The sequence below is a fragment of the Fusarium verticillioides genome, chromosome 9, assembly GCF_000149555.1.
Source record: "Fusarium verticillioides 7600 chromosome 9, whole genome shotgun sequence".
In the NCBI taxonomy this organism is placed as follows: Eukaryota; Fungi; Ascomycota; class Sordariomycetes; order Hypocreales; family Nectriaceae; genus Fusarium; species Fusarium verticillioides.
In genome coordinates, this window is record NC_031683.1 from 1,067,259 (window position 1) to 1,091,305 (window position 24,047).

At 50.4% G+C, this 24,047-nt stretch overlaps 6 protein-coding genes across 9 annotated transcripts; 1 reads left to right on the forward strand and 5 right to left on the reverse strand.

The window, feature by feature from the left end:
- Positions 1-46: 46 nt before the first annotated feature.
- On the reverse strand, positions 47-4,995 carry FVEG_11322 (hypothetical protein). 2 transcript variants are annotated; one of them, XM_018900538.1, is made up of 7 exons: positions 3,380-4,995; positions 3,259-3,316; positions 2,990-3,186; positions 2,275-2,937; positions 1,922-2,221; positions 1,557-1,871; positions 97-1,502 (listed from the first exon to the last, which is right to left on the reverse strand). In XM_018900538.1, exons 1-7 carry the CDS (start codon positions 3,557-3,559, stop codon positions 1,020-1,022), a joined length of 2,196 nt encoding a protein of 731 aa, XP_018758825.1. In that variant the 5' UTR covers positions 3,560-4,995; the 3' UTR covers positions 97-1,019. The 2 variants fall into 2 exon arrangements, with proteins under 2 accessions (XP_018758824.1, XP_018758825.1); XM_018900537.1 differs by having other exon boundaries at positions 47-1,502; positions 3,259-4,995.
- A 2,003-nt stretch (positions 4,996-6,998) lies between these two features.
- On the reverse strand, positions 6,999-9,542 carry FVEG_11323 (hypothetical protein; the record flags this gene model as incomplete). Its single annotated transcript, XM_018900539.1, has 1 exon — positions 6,999-9,542. The coding sequence occupies one exon, from the start codon at positions 9,540-9,542 to the stop codon at positions 6,999-7,001; it is 2,544 nt and encodes an 847-aa protein (XP_018758826.1).
- A 611-nt stretch (positions 9,543-10,153) lies between these two features.
- FVEG_11324 (hypothetical protein) lies at positions 10,154-10,423 on the forward strand (the record flags this gene model as incomplete). The annotated part of the gene is made up of 2 exons (XM_018900540.1): positions 10,154-10,291; positions 10,346-10,423. The coding sequence occupies 2 exons, from the start codon at positions 10,154-10,156 to the stop codon at positions 10,421-10,423; spliced, it is 216 nt and encodes a 71-aa protein (XP_018758827.1).
- A 154-nt stretch (positions 10,424-10,577) lies between these two features.
- Positions 10,578-13,968, reverse strand: FVEG_11325 (hypothetical protein; the record flags this gene model as incomplete). Its single annotated transcript, XM_018900541.1, has 4 exons — positions 10,578-11,175; positions 11,225-11,333; positions 11,387-13,807; positions 13,887-13,968. 4 exons carry the CDS (start codon positions 13,966-13,968, stop codon positions 10,578-10,580), a joined length of 3,210 nt encoding a protein of 1,069 aa, XP_018758828.1.
- Positions 13,969-14,259: 291 nt separating this feature from the next.
- FVEG_11326 (hypothetical protein) lies at positions 14,260-18,152 on the reverse strand. 3 transcript variants are annotated; one of them, XM_018900543.1, is made up of 6 exons: positions 17,945-18,140; positions 17,162-17,887; positions 15,918-17,103; positions 15,515-15,865; positions 14,687-15,464; positions 14,281-14,631 (listed from the first exon to the last, which is right to left on the reverse strand). In XM_018900543.1, exons 2-6 carry the CDS (start codon positions 17,242-17,244, stop codon positions 14,486-14,488), a joined length of 2,544 nt encoding a protein of 847 aa, XP_018758830.1. In that variant the 5' UTR covers positions 17,245-17,887; positions 17,945-18,140; the 3' UTR covers positions 14,281-14,485. The 3 variants fall into 3 exon arrangements, with proteins under 3 accessions (XP_018758829.1, XP_018758830.1, XP_018758831.1); XM_018900544.1 differs by having other exon boundaries at positions 14,311-14,631; positions 18,029-18,122; XM_018900542.1 differs by having other exon boundaries at positions 14,260-14,631; positions 17,162-18,152.
- A 538-nt stretch (positions 18,153-18,690) lies between these two features.
- FVEG_11327 (ATPase) lies at positions 18,691-23,010 on the reverse strand (the record flags this gene model as incomplete). The annotated part of the gene is made up of 3 exons (XM_018900545.1): positions 18,691-21,734; positions 21,783-22,713; positions 22,876-23,010. 3 exons carry the CDS (start codon positions 23,008-23,010, stop codon positions 18,721-18,723), a joined length of 4,080 nt encoding a protein of 1,359 aa, XP_018758832.1. The 3' UTR covers positions 18,691-18,720.
- Between the last annotated feature and the right edge of the window lie 1,037 nt (positions 23,011-24,047).

Sequence of the window (24,047 nt, forward strand, 5' to 3'; positions counted from 1 at the left end):
AGCCAATGCCTGGAAAGATTGGTTCATATCAGATTGCTCTGATTCACTTCTGCTTCGTGCAATATCGGTTTCGAGGTTGCACTATGTGACACAGTAAACCTCTGCCCCAAGCGTTGCTTTATTAGACACTCATCAAGCAGCATAACCGTCAACACTAACATATACCAATGACTTGGCCAGAAAGACAATTCAAATTAATATCGTAAAGACCAAACTCCATATTTAGCCTAGGTATAATCTGAACAAACCCATGATCCTCGCGCCATCAGACTGCTCATAAGTCAACGCAACGCAACGGAACGCAACGCAACACGGTACAGCACAACCTCAGCTCCTCTGCCTCATGATTTTGGTCTTTAGCTCTTAATTAACACGACCATTGACGACAATAGTATGCTCGACCAATCCACCAGTGTCTCCAGACTCCCCCCACCATATACACCTAGTTACTTGCTGAGCGTCCTTTTCAGATAAACAAACAAGATAAAGGCAAATGCAGATGACAAAAACAAGTAAGGGTAGCAAAGACTTTCGACGCCAACCAGTGCCCCAGGCCTGTGTAGTCGTACAAGAGTACAAGAGTAGGTAACTTCAACCAAGTTACCCAAATTAATCCCCTGATCTCCCCCTTCCCCTCTATTGGTGGGCTTTGATGCTCAGAAAACAGGCCCATGACGATGTCGTTTACTATCATTATGTGCATGGTCCAGCAACATGCGTGGGTCTCGTCATCCGTGTCTCCAATCCACTGCCCAGACAAAGATGACTGAACCGTGAAGAGGTGGACTCCAAGAAGGGGCCTCCCAGGAGCAGATGTTATGCATTGACAAACATAGCCAACATTGTATGTGCGCGGAAATCCACGTCTTTCGCTATGCCTTCATCCTGTCACAACCAAATATCTTTCCCGCAGACAGGCCTAGGGCAAAATCAAACACGAAGTGACGCCACCATGCAAAGTAATGCTGAATAAAACACTCAAATATATGGATGTGCGAGATGATGAAGCAGCCCATCCCTTACTGGGCTGGCGGGTTTCCCTTGAGACGCTTTGGCATCCTTGGTGTAGGTGGCTTGGCATTACGTGGCATTCCATTGGCAGCAGGCGTAGGTGCTCCAGACCCATCCTCCTCTTTCACTGCTGATGGCCGTCGTCGCTTGTTCGAGGCGGGGGATGTGTTTGCACTGGGGCCGCTAGAGCCAGTGCCCTGCTGGCTTTGCTGCATCTGCATTCCGGGGGCTTGCATGTGTCCGGGTGCTGGGCTGCCCATGTGTGGTGATCCAGGGAGATTCATATGAGCCGCGGCTGGGCTTGCACCTATGGGAAATTGTCCAAAGCTCGGTGTGCGGGCCCCGGGGGGCATTTGTTGACCGTTCATATTGGGCGCAACTCCGTTGATCTGTGTTGAGACATACTGATCGAGGGCTTGGTACGGTCCTAGGCCGGGGTTCGAATGGTAAAATTGGAACAATGGGTTCATCTGTCCCATCACTTCAACAATCTGGACATTATTCATTAGCGTCACTCTTACTTACGTTGAGTGAGCTGTCCCTACCTCAAGAAACTGGAAGACAGCTTCAGTCACACCTTTGCTGTTGACAGCCGAGTCCGGCAGGTCAACTAGGACCTCTGGTGGCTGGGTTTGAGGTGACTTCAACTGTCGACCCTTGCCCTTCTTAGACAATTCGGGTGATTTGCCATCCTGTGAGTTAGTTTTGTGCCATTCCTTCATCCACATGTGGGCGGGCTTCGCGGCATCAATGACCTGTTTCCGTGATATGAATTCGTCGTGACCCGTGGTGAGGAACTCGAAAAGTTCGATCTTTTGTTCAGCGTCGAATTGCGCTCGGAGCGTACCACTAGCGACCAACTATCACCATGTTAATAACTCACTTACTCAGACCTCTCAGAATGTCTTACGTGAGATCCAGTCTCGAACCAATAAACGAAACTGGCCTTCGAATTCTCGATACAGTGACAATCGCCGGGAAGAGGTCGATCTGTCACACCCTTATCCATGATCAACTGCATATTTTTCACCCCACTGCCGAAATGCGTGTGAAAGTATCGAGCAATGGCAGGATAAGCGATTTCATATTGCTTATCGGTCGTATCCTCGGCGTCCGTGATATGTAATGAATGACGAAAGACACCATTTGGTGAGAAGAAACGCATCACAAAGCCGTGCCAGTAGGAGAGGTCATCTCGTCCCTTTGAGCCCTAGAGATCTCTTGTTAGCTCGTCGTTGCGGGCTCTATCACGATATATCTTACGGGAAAGCCACTCAAGTGTTCGCTGAATTGCATCAGCTTTAGTAAACACTGGCCCTTCATGCTATCTCGTCGCTGCTGGAGAATTTGGCTTTGAATTGCGAGTTGCTGCGCGGTTGTGGCGCTCATCTGATGCTGCTGAGGCTGGGCTTGTGGCTGCGGTTGTGACTGTGCCTGGGACTGAGGCTGTGGTTGAGCTTGTGGTTGAGCAGGAGTTTGTGGCACCTGGGGTTGGCTCTGGCCAGGTGGAAGTTGGGATGGCTGAGCGGGAGTTGAGCTGGGCGTTTGAGCTGGTGTTTGAGGTCCAGTGGGAGCGGGTGTGCCAGCCTGCGATGATTGCTGAGGGGTGTGCTGAGGCTGTTGCTGGCCAGGCTGCTGTTGCTGCTGTTGTGGTTGAGGTTGAGGCTGAGGTTGTCCCTGGGGTTGTTGGCCCTGCTGGTTAACCATCTGATTTTGAAGAGCGAGCTGATTTTGCTGCATAGCCTGTATGCTCTGAGCGTTCATCTGCATCTGTTGGCCTGGATTAGGCCCAGCTTGCATTTGCTGAGCATGAGCAACCTGTTGTTGTTGTTGTTGCTGCTGTTGCTGTTGCTGCTGCTGCTGCTGTTGCTGCTGTTGATGTTGCAGAGCAAGCTGCTGGGCCATAATCGCTTGAGGATGCGATCCCTGATTTGTTAGCTGAAAAGACGCCAATGACAGCTTGGTTATCATGACTTACCGGAGTCAGGCCTCTTCTGAGTTGATGGAGCTGCTGAGGGTTGAGTTGGCCAAACTGAGTCGCCATGTTGATAGGCATACCGGCACTCTGCATGTTGCTTTGGAAGGCTTGATGAGCCATCATTTGTCGCGCTTGTTGTTGCTGAAGTAGATGTTGCTGCTGCTGTCGCATCGCAGCCATCGCTTGCGGATTACCAACTGTCAACGAGCCAATTAGCGCTTGCGCAGAGACAGGGATGTTAAGGACAGTGCCAGTAGAATATCACATACAATGTTGTTGCTGGAGCTGTTGCTGAAGCATTTGCTGCTGCGCGGTGGGATTGAGGTGCTGCAAAGCATGAGCATTTGGGTTCGCACCCGGCGGCATACCGCCCATGAGGGCAGGGTTTACTTGTGCTCCGGGAGCAGAGACCATAGGTCCTCCGAATTGATGAGGCATCCCCCCAGGAGCACCTTGCTGACCTGGATTGTGAGGCATGCCACCAGGTCCCATGGGGTGGCCGGCGACACCTGGATGCCCCATGCCAGCAGGATGCCCAGAAAAATTTGGGCCCATACTTGTTGCCATCATGATTAAGTAGTCGGGTCGATTATCCACGGCGTGGATATCGACGATCGCGTTGAAATACTATCGCATACGTCGAACGATGAGAATGAAGAGAGATTGCCAGACGACGCGAATGGGTGCGCGAAAGACGATTGTCGGATACTCGAAGTGGCTGAGGATGTCTATAATAGGTATTTCGCGTGTCGCGACGAGACAGGACCAGGTGCACGGTGCGATAGTGATCGTGACGGAAACCAAAAACGACAAGGGGAATATAGATCAATAGTGTGACTATTGAGTTCTCCGCTGTGAAATCGTAAAGGGTCGAGGCGATAGGAACCGTCAAGGCATCGGCGAGGGGAAGAGATAATTATTTGGTGGTGTGGTTTCGCGCTGCGAATGCGGACAAGAGAGAGAGCAAGGCCGACGGGGGGAAGAGGAGGTCGTGGGCGAATAAGGCGACGATGGGGCGAGTGGCACGTCACGAGATTCCAAAGGCCGGGACCAGCGAACAGGTCGATAGAGGTAAACCACGGGACGGCTTGGGGAAAATGAGGCCCAAAAGAGCGCAAATCGAGGCGTTGAGAAAGGAAATGGTAGATTTGTCGAAAGACGGGGACCCAGGAGAAGGCAATGCGAAGACACGGGAGCGATGCCACAAAGAGGGTTGATCCGCTTTCAGTACGGGGATGGGGAGAAAGAATGGGAGTTGCAAGGCAAGACGGGGACTGGGCCGTGGTTGAGTGGGCGGCTGGGCTGGGCTGGGCTGGGCTGGAGGGTCTCCCGCGGATGCGATTACGTTCAGTAAGGTACGGTACGGTTCGGTACGGTACAAAACTGTACAGCGGATACTGTCGTCTGCTTCTGGGTTCCTAGAAGTCTGCTCTGCCTGGGCTGTCTCTGCTAAGGGCCTGGCTGGGCTGGGCTGGGCTTTGATAATGTGACGGCGGACCCGGTGCTCAGGAACGCACGTTGAGCTGACCGACAGGAAAAGCAGAGGGCGCACGCAAGATACCGGGGTCGGAATCTGACGTGACGGGGGTGGTTGGTAAATTTGAGATTCAGCCAAGCTGAAAGTTTGTCGAAAATAAGAAGGAGAGAAGAAGGAGAAAAGAAGTGGGAGAAGTTGGCAGACACTCGAGTAAAGGAAGGGTGCTGGTGGTTGTCCAGTTGTAGTCTACCTAAGAGGGAGCCTGTGGACTAGTTAGACGGAACCATGGAAGCAAGGCAAGCAAGCGGATTGTCGACCCAGGCGTGGACCGTCGGTATAAGACCAAGAGAGTGAGTTCGAAAAAGTAAGTTAGATCTCAGATCTCGCTGGCTTGTCTGCGATTATCCTCTCAGACAAGAGATCTCAGGGTGGCAGTGACTGCGTCGAGGTACATTCGATGCCGATAGAGATTCGATAATGATCGACGGGCTTGCTCTTACAGACCAGGGGAGATCTCACTCAACTCGCTCGTTCTCTGTCACAATCTCTGGGTCGTAGACTTTTGGGGGAGCCATTGGACCTTTGCATCTGGCAGAGTTGGGCGGGTGGGGTTGCATAGTGCAGAAACGGCTCTGATTCGTTGACGGACAGGGAGTGGATAAACTCGTCGGTGGATTCGGACCAGAGCCCCGAGATAAGAGTGGATTTTTATGCTCTTATTGAAGTATGAGACTTGTGCGGATCCGGCATTGACGAAACAAAGCAGCCAATAAAGGACACAAACCTGACAGCTGCTGGTCCCCTTAATTTGTCTCCAATAAGCTTTCGAATGAGCTACTCGATAGAAAAATATTATACGCAAAACTTGAAGCCACTCCCCCCTTATAGCGAATCTTCTCTTGGATCCCTGACGACACGCGAAGGTCCCTAGAACCGGGATGTCCCAAATCTCAACCTACTTGCCAGCCAGCCTACGTGCCGGCATTGATCTTTCAACTGTGTTGTGTTGGCTGTTCCTCCAAACACACACACACACACACACAAAAAAAAAAGTGAGTGATCAAATTTTGACTTCCACAAAAAAAGCAATACTGAGGTAGCACACTTTTCAATAAGAAAAGTTGGCAGAATTTCACAGAATCATGACATGAGACCGCTAACGAGCTGATTAGCCTATTTGTTTTAAGACAGACAATCCATTATCCATCCATCCATCACAGGTGGAGGACAAGACAAATTGCTTCATGCATCTATCGCGATATTGAAGAGGGCCTTGAACTGTCTTCCGCCGCTAGTATCGAAAGAGGATAAGATGCCGGTCACGTGAACCCAGCACAGTGCTGCGCAAATGACAAATTTTCCTGCACTGTCTTTCAATATCTTCTCTCGATGCGGCTCTTAATTTTCTTCCTGCAAGCTTCAACCCTTCCCAACAACAACAAAACGCCTCTGCCTACCTCCTCACATCAGCACAACACGCGAGATCGTACGACGACTGTTTTTCAGGAGCAGCTGTTTTGATTTTGAACGGATTCGCTTGAGCGACTTGCCGATGTGTTGTGTTGGTTGTGATGGATGTTTGCTTTTGGCGGTTTGTTTGGCTAGCAAATTTTTCATTGCAGCCTCGCGACCAGTCTGCATTTGAATGGTAAGCATCACTACCCCCTCACTTTTACCTCCCAGCACTGCCTCCCCTCTGCATGATGACACTAGTTACACTCTTCTTTTCCCAACTGAATCGACCATGAAGAAGTTCTGTATACGGGCCCTAGGCCTGTTACTTGCCAGTATCAACGTCTGACTACACAACCACACTCAGCCTTTCTAGCACACACATATCTTGCCAGCCTTGCTAACATCGCTGTTACAGATTCGAATAATGTGCTATTACCATACAACTGACCCAGCAGCTTCACGAAGGTTTTTGAGAACTAACGTAAGTTTCTGCTCATCTTTATTTCACACACCAACTACTCCGTTTTGCATGATGAAAATTTCCTCTTAATTCGCAGTTTCCACTCGAGTCCCGATCGAGCCTTTTCTGGGACAGATGAGGGTTTATTCTTCCTTGGATGTCTGATCAAACACCATATCTTCACTCTTGCTGTCGACTATCTTTTAATGGGTCATGAAGCTAACCGAAAAAGTTTTTAGATGTTGCCATGGAGACCACTTCTCGCTCTAAGTATGATAGCATAATCAAACCTGATCATGATTTTTGTGTCTCGCCTTCAATTCCGTAATATTGCTTTGTGCCCTTCTCGTGATGTTGTACATGCTTGTAGTGTCATGATGGTAATTTATCATGACAACTGAGGTCATGACTGAGTGCTAAGCTCGCCTAGCTACATTCCACCTCTTATGCTTTGCCATGTAGGGACTAACTTAGCTGAATAGCTGGTCGTGGGCCCTCATTTGGCATCATATCTGGAAATTCATATTCTTAGGGATGAGGTTGCAGTTCGGATGCTGGTTCATAGATTGTAATACATTGCTCATCACCATGCCATGCGTTAACTTGCACGTAAGCTGCTAGACACGAACTTCATCTCTCATATCGTCCCTTCTCACCCTGCCGCCTACCATGCCTCTCCTGTTTCTTCCTGTCCTTCCTCTTCCAAGCCAGTTTAGCTTCAACATCTTACATAGCTCTACCACCCTCTCATTGCCTTCTGCACCTGCATCACCCGCCGACACGCCCGACAAAACACTCATACACTGCAGCATCCGGCCAACCATCTCCGTAATGTGCTTAGAGTCCTCGACATTCTGCTCACGTTCCCGTAGGCTGCCTAGAGAAGGCGGTGGTGGGATTCCGCCACCAGACGGTGTGAATGGTCGTAGACCACCATCACTCCCGTGGCTGCCGAAGCTGACGTTACTGATCGCACGGCTACGGCCGCCTGCCGATCCTTCACCAAGAAGAGTTGTACTCGTAGAGTTATACGAAGCATTAGACGGGTCGAGAGACATAGCTGTGCCGGGTCGGCCGAAAGATTCAGAAGGAGAGGTAGACAGTGATGCTTCAGGGGGAGAAGACATGGCCATACTTGCAAGCGACGAGGGCAGGAACTCAAGAGATAGTCGGGAGAATATTGTCTTGAGTGTCTCGTACCGCGGTAGAATCACTGTATCCCTGTAGGCGATGAGCACCAGCCTCCTAACATCGAGAACTGCTGGTGCCGGTGCCACACGGGCTGGTCTCTCTGAAGTAGATGCAGATGCTATAGCTCCGCCCCAGAAGTCCCGTGCCTGCTCTCCGGTCATAAGTGTACCGCACCCTGACACCTCCATATCGAGTGGGAGGAAGACGGCTTGCATATATGGCAGTATGGAAGTAAAGGTAAACATCCAGAGCTCAACCAACGTTGGTATAAATCGGTCTTCTGGGGTTTGACGTAATGTCCGGTCAAGTGACAAGAACCCCGTGTGTAAAAGCTCTCGAAGATCCTCCAACATGGTATTTGGTGAGCGTCTATGCATGCACCACTGTATATGCATTTGTACAACTCTGTTGAAGTCTTCAACTGGGAGACGCAGGTCTTCCCCTTCAAATATGGCCAATAGCTTTGCCTTCAGGTACGGCCACGCATCGTCCAGCGACATGTGGTTGTGAAGACCGAGCTTTCCGGGATCGACAGGATCATACATTGTCGACTGCTGAGACAGAGACGGTAGACTACTTGGTCCTGGCCATTCACTCTGCAAATTGAAACTTGACTCGCTCTCCAGGCGACTGTCGGATCGCTCACCGAGTTTCTTATCCTTTTTGGCCTTGGCAAAGGTAGAGGAGTTGGGGCCAGGGCTCGGAGGAATGTTGAAGTTATACAAAGGGTTTGGCGCATTGGGATCTGTTGGTAACGAATTGCTGGCAGCTGATGATAGTGGGAGATGATACTCATCCTTGAGCTTGTGTTTTTGCCGTGAAAGAAAGTGGTGCTTCTTTTCCTTCTCTTTTCCTTTTTCCTTGTCCCTTTCTCTATCCTCGGTGGGTGTTTCGATAGGCCGGATCGTGGCTGAAGACGAGTTGGTAAGGTTGTATATGGACTGATTGCTCGAGTCAACGAGACTGTTTGTGCTGAAGTTGCCACGCTGAAGTGCTGACAGAGCCGAGCCAATCTTTCCTGGGCTTGGCAGTGGCTTTTCCTTCGCATCACCTTTTGTGCTAATCTTTCCTGGGCGGGAGAATAGCTTGACCTTTGGCTTCTCTGCCTTGAACGGTTTCTCGGACGCAGGGGGTGGAGGTGGTGGTTGCGAGTATGGCTGAGGCGACGCTCTCGGGGAATTGTGTCCAGATCGAGGAAACACGACATTGGCGGCAGCTGTAGCAGCGGAAGAGTGAGGCCCGCCCAGTCGATCACCATGTCCTCCATGATTGCCAAACCCACTGTCCCGCGGCGCACTCGCCTCCGTCAAGCTCAACATCGGGGGACTCGTAGGCCCCTTACTTCCGCTTCCGCGGCGCACTCCGTCGTTTTGATCGCCAGGGAAAGGCACGGTCTGCGATCTCTGGCGCGAATGATTCTGGTGCGACATGACAGCAGCCTGCGCAGCAATCTGACTTGCCGACAAGTTGACATTGGAGGCTGTGGCGGCGGCAGCAGCAGCCGCTGCCGCGGATGCTGAAGCGGTCGACATATTGTGATGTGACATTCCGAGGTGGGATGAAAGATTCGATGTACTCATAGATGGTAGCGTAGGCTCGAATGAGCCTTGGGTCGCCGAATGCTTGCGCGCATGGCCCTTGACAAGTGTGGCCGGTGATCCCTGGGTCACAGATCGTGCGTTTGCCGGCCTTGAAAAGTTGTGATGTCCTAAGCTCGCGGTGCTAGAGTTTCCATGGGTCGTGAACTGGGCATATATCGGGGTCGCAGGAGATGATGGTTGTGGTTGAGGAGGCGGTCGCGACTTTGGTATTGTGATGGACGGCCGAGGTGTCTCATCCTCATCGTCCGAGGTCTCTACTCGGCGCAGAGCAGGTCGCGATGATGTCGAAAGCTGCGAGGGTTGGGCGGATGAGCTCGATAGAGGAGCGAAGCTGCCGGGGCCGCGGGGTTGAGAGCGTGAGGGTTGCATTATTGTTTTATGCGGCGCCTGGGCCGTCGTTGCATCTTGAGACCCAAAGAGATGCGAGCCCGGATCGACAGGGTCCCAGGCACGAAAGGTGTTTGAGGTTTGTTTCGGCGTTGGTGAGGTTGAGTCGCGGTTGTCGCTTTGTCCTTGATGAGAATGACGGTATCAAGAGTTCTTATCAATGCTGAGCGGATGTGGAGATACTGAATGCTCTTGAAGTGGTTATCGGCTTAACCTGGAGTTGACCAGATTACCTACCTACCTACCTACCTGACCTACTTATCCTTCATCAAACCACTTCGCTGACTAGCATGGCTTTTAGAACGGAATTGCCTTTTGAAGCACGTTTATTGCAATGGATATAATGGCTGAAGGGAGACTGGGCCAAAATACAGGATTGCAAACTTTCAGCCGCTTGATGTGGGATTGGATCTTGTAGGCTACCTATGTGATTAAACTCGTTTCATGATATATTGTTCCGTCATTGCTCACCCTACATCTCTGCGAACACCGGAGGTGGGGTCCTTATTCTACAACCCCACGTCGTCAAAACACCACATCCAAGTCTAGACTTCGATCTTCTTCCAACGCCAATCACAATAACCAAAACCAAAATGTCGCAACCAACTCTCACCACAGACTACACCTCCCCAGCGAGTGAACCGTTCAAGGTTGCTCACACCCTTCCTGCAATCTCATCTCCAACCTCCACGGCCGACAAGTCGTCATACCTAAAGGCTCTGCGCGCCTCTGTCGCCGACACTCAAGACACTATCAATAAAGAGCTCACAGCGCGAATGGAGCAGGACAAGGCGAGAGATGCCGCGGCCGAGGCCAAAGAGGAAGAGAACTATGGCGAGGAGGTGCAGGAAGGGGAGGAATGAGGCAACCAACTTCTCGCGAACGACTGCAAACCCTTCAGCGGCAAGATGTGTTCGAATATGAAGGGTATTTGAGAAATATCATACTGGCTACCACCGATCCAACCCATGCAAATGCTCTCCGAAACGATGCTCCCATCCAGCATAAACGAATCGTCTAAAATCCTCGACCCCAACTTGGCGCTTGGGATGCGTCTACTTTGTTCCCTGTTGCCCGGTTCAAACAGCCGTAGTGCACCACGGTGTTATCCGGCAGGACAGCCACAACGCTCCCGCCAATACGCATACCTCCCCCAAGTTTCTTGTGGCACACGACGCAGTGCCGCTCGTCTGTGATGGCAACGTGCCTGTTACGCCCGCCTTGCCCTCCCTGTACATCGTCACCAAGGTGCAGCCTCGCCGCGATAGATATGCCTTCAGCCTGTCGCAGACCAGCGACGATTCTTGCCTCGTTGACCAGACTATTTGCCGACCGAATGCGGCCTCGGAAGTAAGACTCAAGTGACCGAACGGGAAGATCGTCTGGAATGAGTCCTAGAGTTGATGTTGCTGGGAGACGTGATCCATGCTTTGAAAGAAGGTCCAGTGCTGGTTCTAGATTGGGCTTGTTGGGTGGTGACGGTTGAAGATAGAGCGATAGAAGGGTGTGATAAATAGATGGTGTAGAAGTCTCAGGATCCTCTCCAGTTTCATTCTTCTCATTTGGCTGAGGTGATGGAGCAGTATCTTGAGTCGAGTTGACTCGGTTACAGTATCTACTAAAGTTAGCTTCTGAGCCGATGGAACGACAGGTGAACGACATACTGTTCAGCTTTCTGGTAGTCCTTCATCTTGAATACATAGATCTCAAGGGCTTGTTTGTGTTGGTTCATGTTGCTCAATACCACAGCCTGTGCTTCGTAAAATACTGGGTCTAAGTCGATGCAAGTCAGTATAGATCACCACGTAACTGTATATGAATCTTACCATCTCTGGGAATCAATCTAAACGCCCTGCTGAGACTGTAAACCTGCCCCGGCTGTCTCAAGAACTCGATGAAGTGATTCATCATTTCATCCCACTTGTCACCCTTGTCCATCTTCTTCAAGTTTTCTACATAGAGCTCAACTAATCGGTCGTGAAGGTCTGGTGTCATATCTTCAAGCTCGGTGATGATATGCTCTAGATAGCGTCCTTCCAACTGTGTATCAACATCATGTAGGAAGGAGACAACCCGTTCTCGTGGAAGGGTCTCCGCATTCTCTGTGTCGCCTGTGAAGATCTCCAAGGCCTCATCTGGATTGGCTTTGAGGGTCCATTCTGCATGCTCAAGGATGAGGTCAATTTCTGACGGTGGCAGATTTTTGAGGTATTGAATGGTGCGCTGCGGTCCGTGAAGTGTTGGTGCGGCCTCGTCGGGTTCTTGAGCGGCTCCAAATCGTCGTAGAAGTTCCAAAGCCTCCTTATGTAGCCTCTTACCGTAGAAGAAATCCACCAGCTCAGTATAGCGATTGTGTTCCAAAAGCTTTTCGTTGACCACATTAGGGTCGCAGAAGTTGGGAATTCGAAACAGAGAGCTTGCTAGAGTTGGTCGAGAAAACATGTATGCTCGAAACAAAGTTGTGTCGACTAAACGAAAGGTGTTTCGGAGCTCCTCCTCAAGTTTCTTCTCAGAATCATCGAGCCCTATGCGCAGAAACTTCTCTGCTATTTCTTCTGATGAACCATTTCGATCACTTCGAGGTTTCAGGTTTCCAGTAACAGGATCAATCACCCGTTGTAATCGAGCACGTGTTCCAGCCAAGTAACTGTTGAGCTCCAAAACCGCGTTCGTCAAGTCCTTGTCTTTCAAAGGCAGATCATCGTTTGACTGAGTCTCCTTCATACTAGCAGCATCATCGCCATCCGCTGTATCCTTCTTTGAGAGGATGGATGCGGTATCCGATTGGGGCCTCCTATAACTTCCGGTAAGATATCTGGCGAAGCCTCCTTTGCTTGACTGCGGGGTTTCCTGTGCCTGTTCAACGGGTTCAGGGGTGGTGGGACGCGTGCCATTAGTTTTCTTCGGTGTTCCTGGCGTGTCATCCAACTCTTCTTCTTCCTCTTCGCGACCGGCCCAGGCAGATAGTTCTCCAGCAATGGATGGAGGAAACATCCTCAGAACTCGTTCAGGAGGTGCATGCACGGTATCCTCATTGAACAGATCCATCGCCTGGCGATATTTCTTTTTCTTGAATAGCCCTTCAGCTTTGAGCATCTTGACCTCGCGAAGTGTCTGCGCCTTGTTCTTTAGCAGTGCATCTTCAAGCATTTCGAGAATGCTAATAGCCTCATCGAAGTGGCCACCGTCCACTAGTTCCTGAACCTGAGAGTCATAGTCTGTTGAGTCCATCTTCCAGACACATCGTTCACTGGAGATGTGAAAACCTTTCCCGGCATGTGCTAAGCTGTAAGTGGGTGACGGGAAGTGAAGCTGAGAAGCACCAGGTAGTGATAGATTCTGAAGTGATGATAATGTTATAGGATTCCGAACTTCCAGGGAGCCTTTTGAAGGCGCTTGCAAGGCAAGGATATATGGGTACGAGTACCCTATGGACTCAGGGGCATGGTTCCAGGGAATCTGCCGTCTGTCGAGGGGCTTTCCGTCATCATCGATGAATAGTGTGTTAATATCCTTTGCGAGCAACATTTCTCCCTCGGCCAACTTGGCCGCCAAAGGCTTAGGCATATAACCTCCCAATCCCATATATCCCATACCAGCACTGCTCATTGCACCAAATCGGCTCGTCTGCCCAGCTGCAGGTCCCGAACCCGGACTCACGATATCTTCGACCTCACGTGTTACGACGTCGACCATGACGTACCCGCCATTCATACCACACACCAATTTTGTCGCATTTGCCCATGTTACTGATCGAATCGACTCAGGCAGCACGATCTCGTCCACATCTTCAGAAAGTTCGCTCTCAAGCCAGCTCCAGAGTAGCAATTTCCTCTTGACCGCAACAGCCAGCCGGCTCACGATCTCGGGGATTCCCGTGTCCGGATCCTTGACAATGTTCGATGTTGACGCAAAGCATGATGCATTCTTGGTCCGGCTGAGGGTCTCAATAAGTTCGTAGGTTTTGAGATCGTGAAAGGAGACGTGATAATTCGACAAGGAAACAATCGTGTTTGCGTCCTTTATGATAGCCAGCTGTTCGATTGCTCGCGTCGAGAAGCGTTCCACCTCGCGCATCAAATCAGTTGCCTTTTCCGACCTTTGCGGAGTATTATGGTTTTCGCCCGCCGCAGACGACGAACCATTGGCATTTGTATCAGCGGAACCATTCTGAGGTGGGTCGGAAAGCTCGTTTAGACGGTAGATTCGGAGTGCGCCATTGTTAAGGCCGACGAGAACGCGGTCACCTAAGAGCCGAGAGTTAGTTAGTCGGCGTCGTAGAAACTGCGGTAAAAGAGCAGCGAGACCACGGAGGTATGCGCATACCTTGAGCGAGTATCGTCTCAATCTTGGACTTATCCTTTTGTCGCAGCTCGATGATAGGACGAGCTGTGAAAGCGGAGAGCATGGCGCTGGCCAGCTCGAAGCTGTAGAGGCTATTGGGAGAAGAGGCGCATCAGTCGGTCCCAGAGGTAGCCAAGCGCACGATTTGCCAGGAGAAGACGCTATCGACAAGTATGAAGCATGAAGTCGCAAGATAGACAGTCAGTGTTGGTGTTTGGGTAATTTGATGGACAGGAATGGTAGGTCAGGTAGTCCGTTGGGAGTCGGTATCCGGTGGCACGGTCATGCCGCCAACCACGACGTCAATAGATGGCCAGAGCTTCTTGCATTACAATCATACAGTGCAACAGTGCGAACCCGCACTAACAGCTATATTGGATGGAAATGCTATATAACAACATTTATTCGCAGCACTTCTTATTCAATAGACAAAAAAATAAAAATAAAAATAGCTTCCAGTCTATGAATCCCGGCGCTTGATCTACACTCATGAACATGGCAATGCACCTGACAGAACCGATGTAAAATAACACCCAATTTCCAACACCAAAAACAGCAACACATATATCAACACCCTTAGTTTAGTCAAGTCCCGCGACTTGCATGATTCCATAACCAAGAGTCACGACCACAACAAGAGTAATAAGACTGCTGGGCACACCGCGGCTAATGAAATGCTTGACCTGTAAATAACGCTGACCGAACGGGTCTTCCTTCATGATAGCAGCTATGATAGGTTAGAATTGAGTTGTTAGGGGTAAAGAAAAATGCATGAAACTTACTCATGTTGGGGAATCCACTGGTTGGCAGACCCATGGCTGCACTACACATGAGCACTCCACCCATGACAAGCAGGTTGGGGTGAGGCTGGTCCATAGCAACACCAACGTCAAAGACAAGAGGCAGGAAGATAAGGGCAGCGACTGTGTGGCTGATGAATGTTGCGATAACCAAGATCAGAGTCGAGAAAACAACCAGGACACCGTACAGGCTCATGCCCTCCACCTTCTCAGAGACGATCTCAGCGAGGGTATGTAGCAGACCAGATGAGCGTACAGCTTTGCCCAGAGACAAACCACCGGCTGCAAGGATGATGATGGTCCAAGGGAAATTGTTGAAGTCCTCTTTGGTTAGCAAGCCGATACCGAAGAACAGCACGATGGGAATGATAGCAATAACACCCATGTCTCCAAACTCGGCCTCTAGCTGGTGGCTGGCACACCACAAAGCAATGGTAGAAATGGTGACGATAGTAACGAACCATTGGAGCCCAGTGAACTTCTCCTTGACAGGCCGAATAGGGGCGATCGTGGTACCCTTGCCTGGCTGGAAGGTAACCAGGAGGAGGAGCCAGATCAGAACAATCGAGAGAGCGCCAACAGGAATGACAATGAAGAACCACTGCAGCCACGTGGGCGCGGGTTGCATGATGCCCATTGCCACGACGTTCTGAGGAGAAGCGATGGGTGAGAGCATCCCACCAATATTGGAAGCGAGCGCGATACCAATAATAACAGCTTTCGACATGTTGGAATCAGAGGGCAATGTTCGCAGCATTGGCTGTGTAATTGTCAGCTTGAGCCTTGATCCATTTCATTGGACAGACTTACCTCAATGATAGAATAGCATAGAACAGGAGCTGCGACATTGCTAATCAACATAGACGCAAATGCAGCTACAAACATGTTGGCAATCAACACAGTCTTGGGTTGAGTGCCGGCCTTGCTAAGAACAAGAGTCGCCAGTCGCTTGTCAATAGTACACTTGGACAAAGCAGCTGCTAGAGTAAAACCACCGAGAAGAAGCATGATGACAGGCGTCCACATGGCAGCAAAGATGGCAGATGTGGCTGCCTTGGAGTCGAGACGTTTTTGAGGCTTGCCTGGTGTCTCATCACGAACAACGTTCAAGACAACAGAGAGGAACGGGATAAGTAATGATGTCACAAAAAGGGGGATGGTCTAAAACGGTCAGCAATGGTCAATCGCCTATTTTCCTGGCTGGAAAGCTTACCTCGGTGGCCCATAACAGACTAACAAAGACAAGCATTGCCAGACAGTTCTGTTGCTCGGGCTTCTCCATGATGGGGAGCAGAAGCAATAGGAAGAACACAGTAAGACAGGCAACCAGTGTCCAAAGAGACGAGCTAGCGAGCCATGGAGGCAAGGTAATCTTGCCAAAGGGTGTGCGGAACTGGGTCTCTCGGGGGGCTTTGGCCTCGTCGCCTTGCAGCCTCCTTGTGACATTCCCTCTTTCTTGTCCGAGAAGTGCTTGTCCCAAGCCTGCAGCTTCAGCTCTGCGCTCGATACCAATAAGATCTCGCCACACGGTGTTGCGCTCCCAAACAACATGTTCTCTGAGATGCGAACGAAGGTCTTTGCGAGCGAGCTCCTCATCTCCGCCAGTGACTATCTCAGCATAAGCCTTCTCCATCTTGGTAATGTTGTCTTCGAGAACACGCTTCGTCTCGTCTTTAAAGGGGTAGGCTGTCTCGACATGGGCTCGTAGATAGGGTCCCTTGAGTTCCTTATCAAGGATCTTGTCAAATTTCTTGAGCACCTTGGCAAAACCGGTACGGTTAAGCTGGATAAACGACTTGAGTTCGCAGAGTGACACATAGAGGCCGATAATGCGCTTCTTGAGCATGATACCAGACGAAAACATGCCGGAAGAGAACATGAGAGCTTGGTCATCGTTTTCGTCGGCTGTGGTGCTGTGCCTCCTCATATCGCGACCGAACTCGGAGGAAGCGTTCAGATCTTCAGAACGCGGCTTATGGATGTTGGGAAGTGTGCGCCTGCGGCCTCCGCTGCTCCGTCGCCTTGTTGTAAGTCCAGTAGTCTCATCTTCCTCCTCGCTCGCGCTCTCTTCATTGTCGGTGCTGCGGCTCCGAGGGCTTCTTGAGCGGAAGCCGTTGCGACCATCAGGACGGTGGGCTGATGAAACAGAGAGCCTGCGAAGGTAACGGTTATCGGCAATGGCATCTTCGGCCTCATCGCCAACGTCGCGTAGCAGTTGCGCCGCTTCTTCGAGCAGCTCGCCCTCTTTGGCGACGTAGAATGAGCATATTTTTTCCAGCTCGACACCAAGAGCTCGAGAGAAGACCTCTTCAGCATCTTCTTGGTTTATAAGAGGTCGAGATTCGGCATCGCCAGTGGTTCCGCGTGCCTGATGTGCGGTCTTTTCGAGGCTGTAGATTCTATGAGAAGACAATATTAGCTCACGTGTGGCTTGAATACAATACTAGCAACACATACAGCTTCTTGAGATTGCTGTATGCAATGTAATGGCTGCTCCAATCTGGAACAGCATTGAACTGAATACTGTGAGAGAACTTCATCTCGTCTTGTTCTTCTAGCCAGCGGCGCTTATCGTCTCGCTTGGCCTGTCTTCTTGCTTCACGATCTTGGGCGTCTCGACGAGCCTGGATGGGAGGATAATCGACGAGTTCGAACTGCTCGCTCTGGTGGGCGCTGGTGCTCGTATTTGCACTGCTATCGCGTTGGTGCTGGTGCTGATACTGTGGTACCGAGACTGGGCCGTCTAACAGGGAGGCAGCAGCACTCCCTCCTCGTCTCGGGTAGGCGTCGTTGATGCGAGTTTGAAACGTGGTGAGTGCAACGCCGGGAAGAGAGGAGGGATCGTCGTGGGGCGGTGGTGAGGGAATGGTTGCGACTTGAAGGTTGAACCACCGAGTGAGTTAGGCTAGTAGGTTGGTAGGTAGGTTAGATTTTTCCTATTATCGACCAACAAGTATTTGAAAAGATGGAGTGTGTCCCGGTGACGGAAGGCATGTGGTTCGAGGGTCCCAATTGGGTGTCAAGGCCCGTAGCGGTAAGGTAGGTAGTGTCAAGATCCTTTTGGAGTGAGTGGACTCTTTGGACTGTGGGATGAGGAAATCGTCGCGGCAGCCCCGTTGAACCCCCAAAAAAAGGTACAGTACACCACTAACGTCTCCACTGATACCGCACCGCGTTCTGTACCTAAGGTAGGGTCAGGTTAGATCTTGGACAAAAGCGATCATATGGCGGTACGTAAACAATAAGTGAGGGCTTGGCTGTAATGCAATCGTCAAGAATGAAGCAACACGCAAGTCAAGTCAAGGGGTTAATGCGGATACTTGCTACAAAGGATCACCGAAGTCGCCCATGATAGGCCGGCTTTGAGTTTCCGTGCAGATTGATCCCTGTACACTGTGACGTCGTTTCCTGGAGTTGTTCGGGACTTGAAGTTGCAGTAACAAATAAGTCGATTGTGAGAGGTCGATTTCACCTTTATATACAACGCCTATATATAGACACGTTGCTGCTTAGACCAAGTTTCATTACGTTATCCTCTGTTTGCACCTAAATTTACTCTACAGTCAAAGATTCATTCTCGTTTCATCCTCTATCCGAGGCCAGGACCCTTGTAAATACGACAAAAGCTTCCACGGAAATGCATGATATATCAGGATGTATTGTCTTTTCTTCTTCTTCTTCAAAATAAGGGGATCAAAAATGTAGATACGTAAATCCGAAATGTTGGTGTGCCCGAGATACATCACATGATAGAAAACGTGGGCAAATCCCCTGAATTGACAGGATGGCTTCACGAAGCCGCACCCTCTACATTCTATCGGCTGAGACACTGGTTGTGAGGCGCCAGAGAGTAAGAGAACGTCTGACCTAAGCTTGAGGTGTCAATATTAACTAATCCCAATGCCACTAAATCCGTCATAAATTAACCTAGGCCAACCTAAGTGTTTTTGTCACCTAGAATAAGTTCCGCTGTAGCTTTCTAATCTCTCCCTGAGGGCGTGGGGGTATCTCCAACATCAGTTACCAAGCATCTGCTGCACAGCATTTGTGCGATAGGTCTCACTTCTCTCTACCAACTCCTCGTGTCTTCCCTTTTCAACAACCTTGCCTCCCTCAATCATAAAGATGACATCGGCCTTGCGCACCGTGTGAAGCCTATGTGTGATAGCGATCACGGTGATACCACGTGCAACCCTCTCAAGTCCTTCTTGCAAAGCCCGCTCACTCTCAGCATCGAGGGCACTTGTGCTCTCATCAAGAAGCAGCAATTTAGGTCTACGCACAAGGGCACGGGCGATGGCTAGACGCTGGCGCTGCCCGCCAGAAAGACGCGAGCCATTAGGACCACACTCAGTATCGTAGCCGTTGGGTAGCTCCATGATTATATCATGGATGTTGGCCAGCTTACAGGCTTCATGGATCTCCTCATCTGTTGGTTCATGATTAGGAGTTGAGCCTAGCGATACATTGAATCGTATTGTCCCGTCAAAGAGTGCACAGTCCTGAGGAACAACCGCTATATCATTACGGAACTCGGTGCCCTCCCGAGCACAGACATCGTTGCCGTTGATCTCAACCGTTCCGCTGGAGGGGCGGTACATGCGTTGTACTAGCGACATGATGGTGGACTTGCCAGCACCTGAAGGACCGACAAGCCCAACGAATTGGCCAGCAGAGATGGTGAAAGACATTCCTGTGAGGATCTGGATGTGAGGTCGAGCTGGATATGAGAATTTGACATCCCTAAAGACGATGGTCGCCCCCTTGCTTCCGTTACTCTTGACAGACGCGTCAGCACATGCTTCAATATCTTTCTCGGCGTTTTCAATAGTGAGCGTGAGCTTTCCCTTCTTAGCGTCGCTCTGGGAGGATCCCAGGTTGATCAAGCTCAGAATTCGGGAAGCGGCTGCTCTAGCACGAGATACCTCGGGGGCTAGACTGAACATTTGACCCCAGAGCTGTGCACTGACAAGCATGCAGATGAGAATGATGAAGAATTCTCGCTGGCTTGCCTCGCCAGCAGTAATGCGAGTTGATCCCCACCAGTAGGCAAATGCGTAGATCAGATTTCCAGTGCTGTTGGCCAGAGAAAGCCACAAGTTGGCATACATGGAAGCAAGGGTGATTTCCTTTCGAGGTGCCCTGAGCGCACGACGATACGAGCTCATGACCTCTTCTTCGATAGACAGTGAGGCAATTGTCTTGAACGAGTTAACGGCTTCGTTAGCGATGCCGACTGCACCAGAAAAAGCTCCGGCATGTCGGCGCTCGAACTTGGATAGAGATCGAAGCTGCATAATGCCGCAGCCAAGGAGGATAGGGACGATAACTAAGCAGACGATGGCTATCTTCCAAGCAAGTATATGTGAGAGGATGATAGCGACCAAGAAGTTGACCACAATGGAGAATATTGTACCGACGATAGAACCACTGAATCCGCCGACTGTAGCAGCATCTGTTGTGATGACGGATAACAAAGCGGTTGGCGTCCGACCCTCTGATTGATGCCAATCAAGGTCTTGCTCATAAAGGGAGCGGAAGCAAAGGACTCGGATTTTGTACAACAACTTCTCAGCAACCATGCCGAAGCCAGTCCAACTTGTCGTATTGGCCAATAACTCGACACAAGCGATCAGGAACCACATGCCTCCAAAGAACCTACCAGCCCAACGAATGCCTTCAACCGGATTACATGGGCTGATATTGTCAATGGTATAACCGAAGATAAGACCCGAGGAGGAGAATGTGAGGCCAACAATAGTGGCAGCAAAGAGACAGACAATGACGAGAGGGAGATATGGTCGGACCATTCCACTAATGGTTCTCATAACAGTCCAAGCGGACTTGTTGGAATCGAGAGCAGCGTCTCCCTCGGAGGCCTGCTCTTTCTGCTTGGCATCTTCTTCCTTTGAATCTTCTACCACCTCTTGTTCAATGTCCTTGGTTTTGAGATCCGTGATAGAATCCTTCTCCGAGTGAATGTTATCAGTGCGGACGGTGCTTGTGGTTGAGCCGGCATCTTCAGAGTCGACCGTCTGCAAACGAACCATACTAGCGTATGATCCATTCAAGGCCATGAGCTCAAGATGGTTTCCTTGCTCGATAATCTCACCGCTATTCATGACAATGATGTTATCAGCGTTCTTAATAGTTGACAACCGGTGAGCAATGGCAATGACAGTGCGGTTTTTGGCGATAGACTCGATGGCCATCTGGATACGGTGTTCGCTTGCAGAGTCAAGAGAAGCAGTGGCTTCATCGAGGATCAAGATCTTGGGGTCGCGAATGAGGGCTCTTGCGAGTGCGAGACGCTGTCGTTGGCCGCCACTTACAAGCTTCCCGCCTGTACCAACCAGAGTTCCGTAACCATACTCAAGCCTGTTCACGAAACCAGCCGCGTCCGCCAGACGCGCAGCCTCCTGAACACGATGAACGAGGTCAACCATATCCTGACCAAATCCCTGAGCTGCAGTAGTAAGACCTTCACCCCGTCGGAGCTTGGCAGCAAGTTCAGTAAGGCCAGTGCCGAGAATAGTAGCCTTAAATCGCTCATGCTCGGGCTGAGGGGAGTTCAAGATACCGAGGGCGATGTTCTCAACGATGGATCGATCCAGGAGAGATGGCTCTTGCTGTACAAGACTCATATGACTCCTCAAGCTTTTCACATTCAAGTCTTTGAGGTCGTGACCATCTAAGAGAACCGTGCCTTCAGCAGGGTCATAGATTCGGGATGTAAGGCCAGCGACAGTTGACTTGCCACTCCCTGACAAGCCAACAAGCGCCGTGTGTTTGCCAGCAGGACAATCAAATGAGACGTTCTTGAGCACGGAGTGGTGGGGCCGCGAGGCATAAGCAAAGGAGACGTTCCTGAAAGATACAGTTCCCTCGACTGAGGAGAGCTTCTCTCCTTTGTCGGACCCAGTATCGATATGTGCAGGGCTGTCCATGTCTTCACGGAGTTTTTCAAACGACCCAACAGCAGCTCCAACTAAGGGCAGCAGCGGTGCGATACCACCCAAAACAACACAGGCTATTCCGAGTCAGTCAGAAGATTCAGTCTCGTCAAGGAGATGCTTACCATCAACCAGCAGGAGAATGACGGTATAGATGTCACCGACAGATGCACCGCCATCACCCTGAACCATGCTCGCTATTTGTGTGCTACCCTGCCAGAAAGCAAGGGCATTTGCAGAGTAAGCAATGAAATAAAGCATTCCAGCTTGAATAGCAGCAACAAAAGCTTTGTTGATACCTTGCTTTCGAGCCCCCTTCATCCTCTCAGCAAAAATGACCTCTAGTCGCGGACCCGCCCCAAACGCCTGGACAACCGGGATATTCGCAAGAACCTCTGAGGCGATCGAGGAAGCAGAGGCGATCTTCTCAGACATTGCAGTCGCGAACTTTGCGGTGAACATGCTACCCACTGTAGCAAGCAGCATGAAAGCAGGCACGAGAGACACAAGAATTCCGGCGAGTGTGGTGTTCTTGATGAAGGCGACCACATACGACGATACAAAGAAAGACGTGCATCCTATAATGATGCCCACCTTCTCAGAAGTTCCTGACTGAATAGCTTGTATATCAACATTGAGACGAGATGTGATCTCTCCAGCCTGTCTCTTGTCAAAGAAAGTAGCGTCTTGCAGGAGAATACTCATAAAGTAACGATCGCGAATACGATTCTCGAGACGACGACTGAAGATTGACCATGACACGATGTATGTGTAGATGAGTGCAAAGCTGATCACGCCGATCCATGTGATCATGACAACCTTTTTGTTGATGCTGTTCTGAAGTTCCTTGGGCGAATATTGTGATGCGATTTCTCCATCATCGCATGACGCAGTATTAAGGTCGTTGACGAGTTGACCAAAGATGATTCCCATTAGAGGAAACGGTGCTCCGGCCCCTAAGGCTGCAAGAGTTCCGACAACGAGGAGGAGGATATCGACCCATGATGGATTGGCGTAGAAGAGGAGCTGGAAGTAGATCAAGAACGAGCGTAGACTCTAAACAGGGCATTAGTTGGACGTTGAGAGGGCAAGGCAGGAAGCTTATATCTTCTTGGAGGAACTTGCCTTTTTCTTCCTCTCTGGTGGTGTATGAGATGGAGCTGATATAGCTGATGATCTTGCAGATGGCCGTGGGGAGTGACTGGACGGACGCTCAACAGTTGGGACATTGAGCGCATGTATCGACGTTTCTGTTGTAGCAGGGTCTGCCTTTTCAGAGTCATGAGGTGTAGGCTCGCTAGCAGATTTACTGCTAGTCGCGGCATTGTCGTGCTCAGGTGAAGCTGAAGCCATCTCGACTGTGTAAGTCGCGATAGTACCAATGTATCTTTACAAAAAAAAAAACAAAAAAGGACCCTGCACACAAGAATCGAAAGGGGAGAAGAGAGGGAAACCCATGATGGAAAGATATGCTACGCCGCCACTGTCTGGAGAGTATCGGCCTTGTAGATCCCTTACTGAAGACCATGGTCGTCGTGGCATGAGGACCAGTCCCAGACGATCCATAGCGAGCAGGCATTTGGAGACATGGGAACGGAGACGGAGACGGAGACGGAGACAGAGCCGGCGCAAAGCCTCTACTCCGTAGTTCGCCGTCAAACACATAATTTTACAGTAGTCACCCCGGTCTCGTCTTGGCAGTTCTAATGGGGGATAAGGCCGCAGTGCTAGAGAAGCGAAGGATTGAGCCCCCCATTACAGAATATGTAAAGTCGAGGAGATGCGCTGAATGATTGGCTTGAAGAAGAAGACTCAGACTTGAAGGGCGAATATGGGACTGCGATTATGTTCTCCAGTGAGAATATAGATGCATCAAGGCGTACAGTAGTAAAGACAAGGCGACGGGTTCTGCTTTGTCCAGAGCTGAGCGTCAACATATTTATACAAAAGGGTTAAACTCGAGATTTCAGGATGTTCCTCAAGCTCAGGAGAACAACATCCGTCGTTATTACCCAACTGCACCAGTTTCCCGAAGTTACGAGTCGCTGGTGATCCTTATTCCTGTTGCTATAAGCTTGATCCATCAGCGGGGCGAGCTAAGGTTGTCAGGGATTGTTCGGATCAGATAATTCTTTTCGGTCATTCACTGGCTCGCTTGCCAAGTGTGGTCCCCTCGCATTGGGCCTGACTACCTAGACTGAGTTATCTGATCGGCCTCGAGTTGATTCCCTCCATCGGATTTCCGAACCCATAGCACACCGAGATCGACACACACAGACGATACAGTAAGAATGACTGTTTGGGTTTCAGGGACACCATAGCTTAAGCGTATCAAAATATCTATTGTTAAGGAGTTGAAAACATTTGTAACATCTATTGCCAAGGTTGGC

Coding starts and splice junctions, on each gene's coding strand:
- FVEG_11322 (XM_018900537.1), bottom strand. CDS start 3,559: ATGATGGCAACAAGTATGGGCCCAAATTTTTCTGGGCATCCTGCTGGC. Junction 3,187..3,258: donor ACAGCTCCAGCAACAACATT/GTATGTGATATT, acceptor GCTCGTTGACAG/TTGGTAATCCGCAAGCGATG. Junction 1,872..1,921: donor GGTTCGAGACTGGATCTCAC/GTAAGACATTCT, acceptor ACATGGTGATAG/TTGGTCGCTAGTGGTACGCT.
- FVEG_11326 (XM_018900542.1), bottom strand. CDS start 17,244: ATGAAGTTCTCTCACAGTATTCAGTTCAATGCTGTTCCAGATTGGAGC. Junction 17,104..17,161: donor TACAGCAATCTCAAGAAGCT/GTATGTGTTGCT, acceptor GTCTTCTCATAG/AATCTACAGCCTCGAAAAGA. Junction 15,465..15,514: donor TATGCTATTCTATCATTGAG/GTAAGTCTGTCC, acceptor ACAATTACACAG/CCAATGCTGCGAACATTGCC.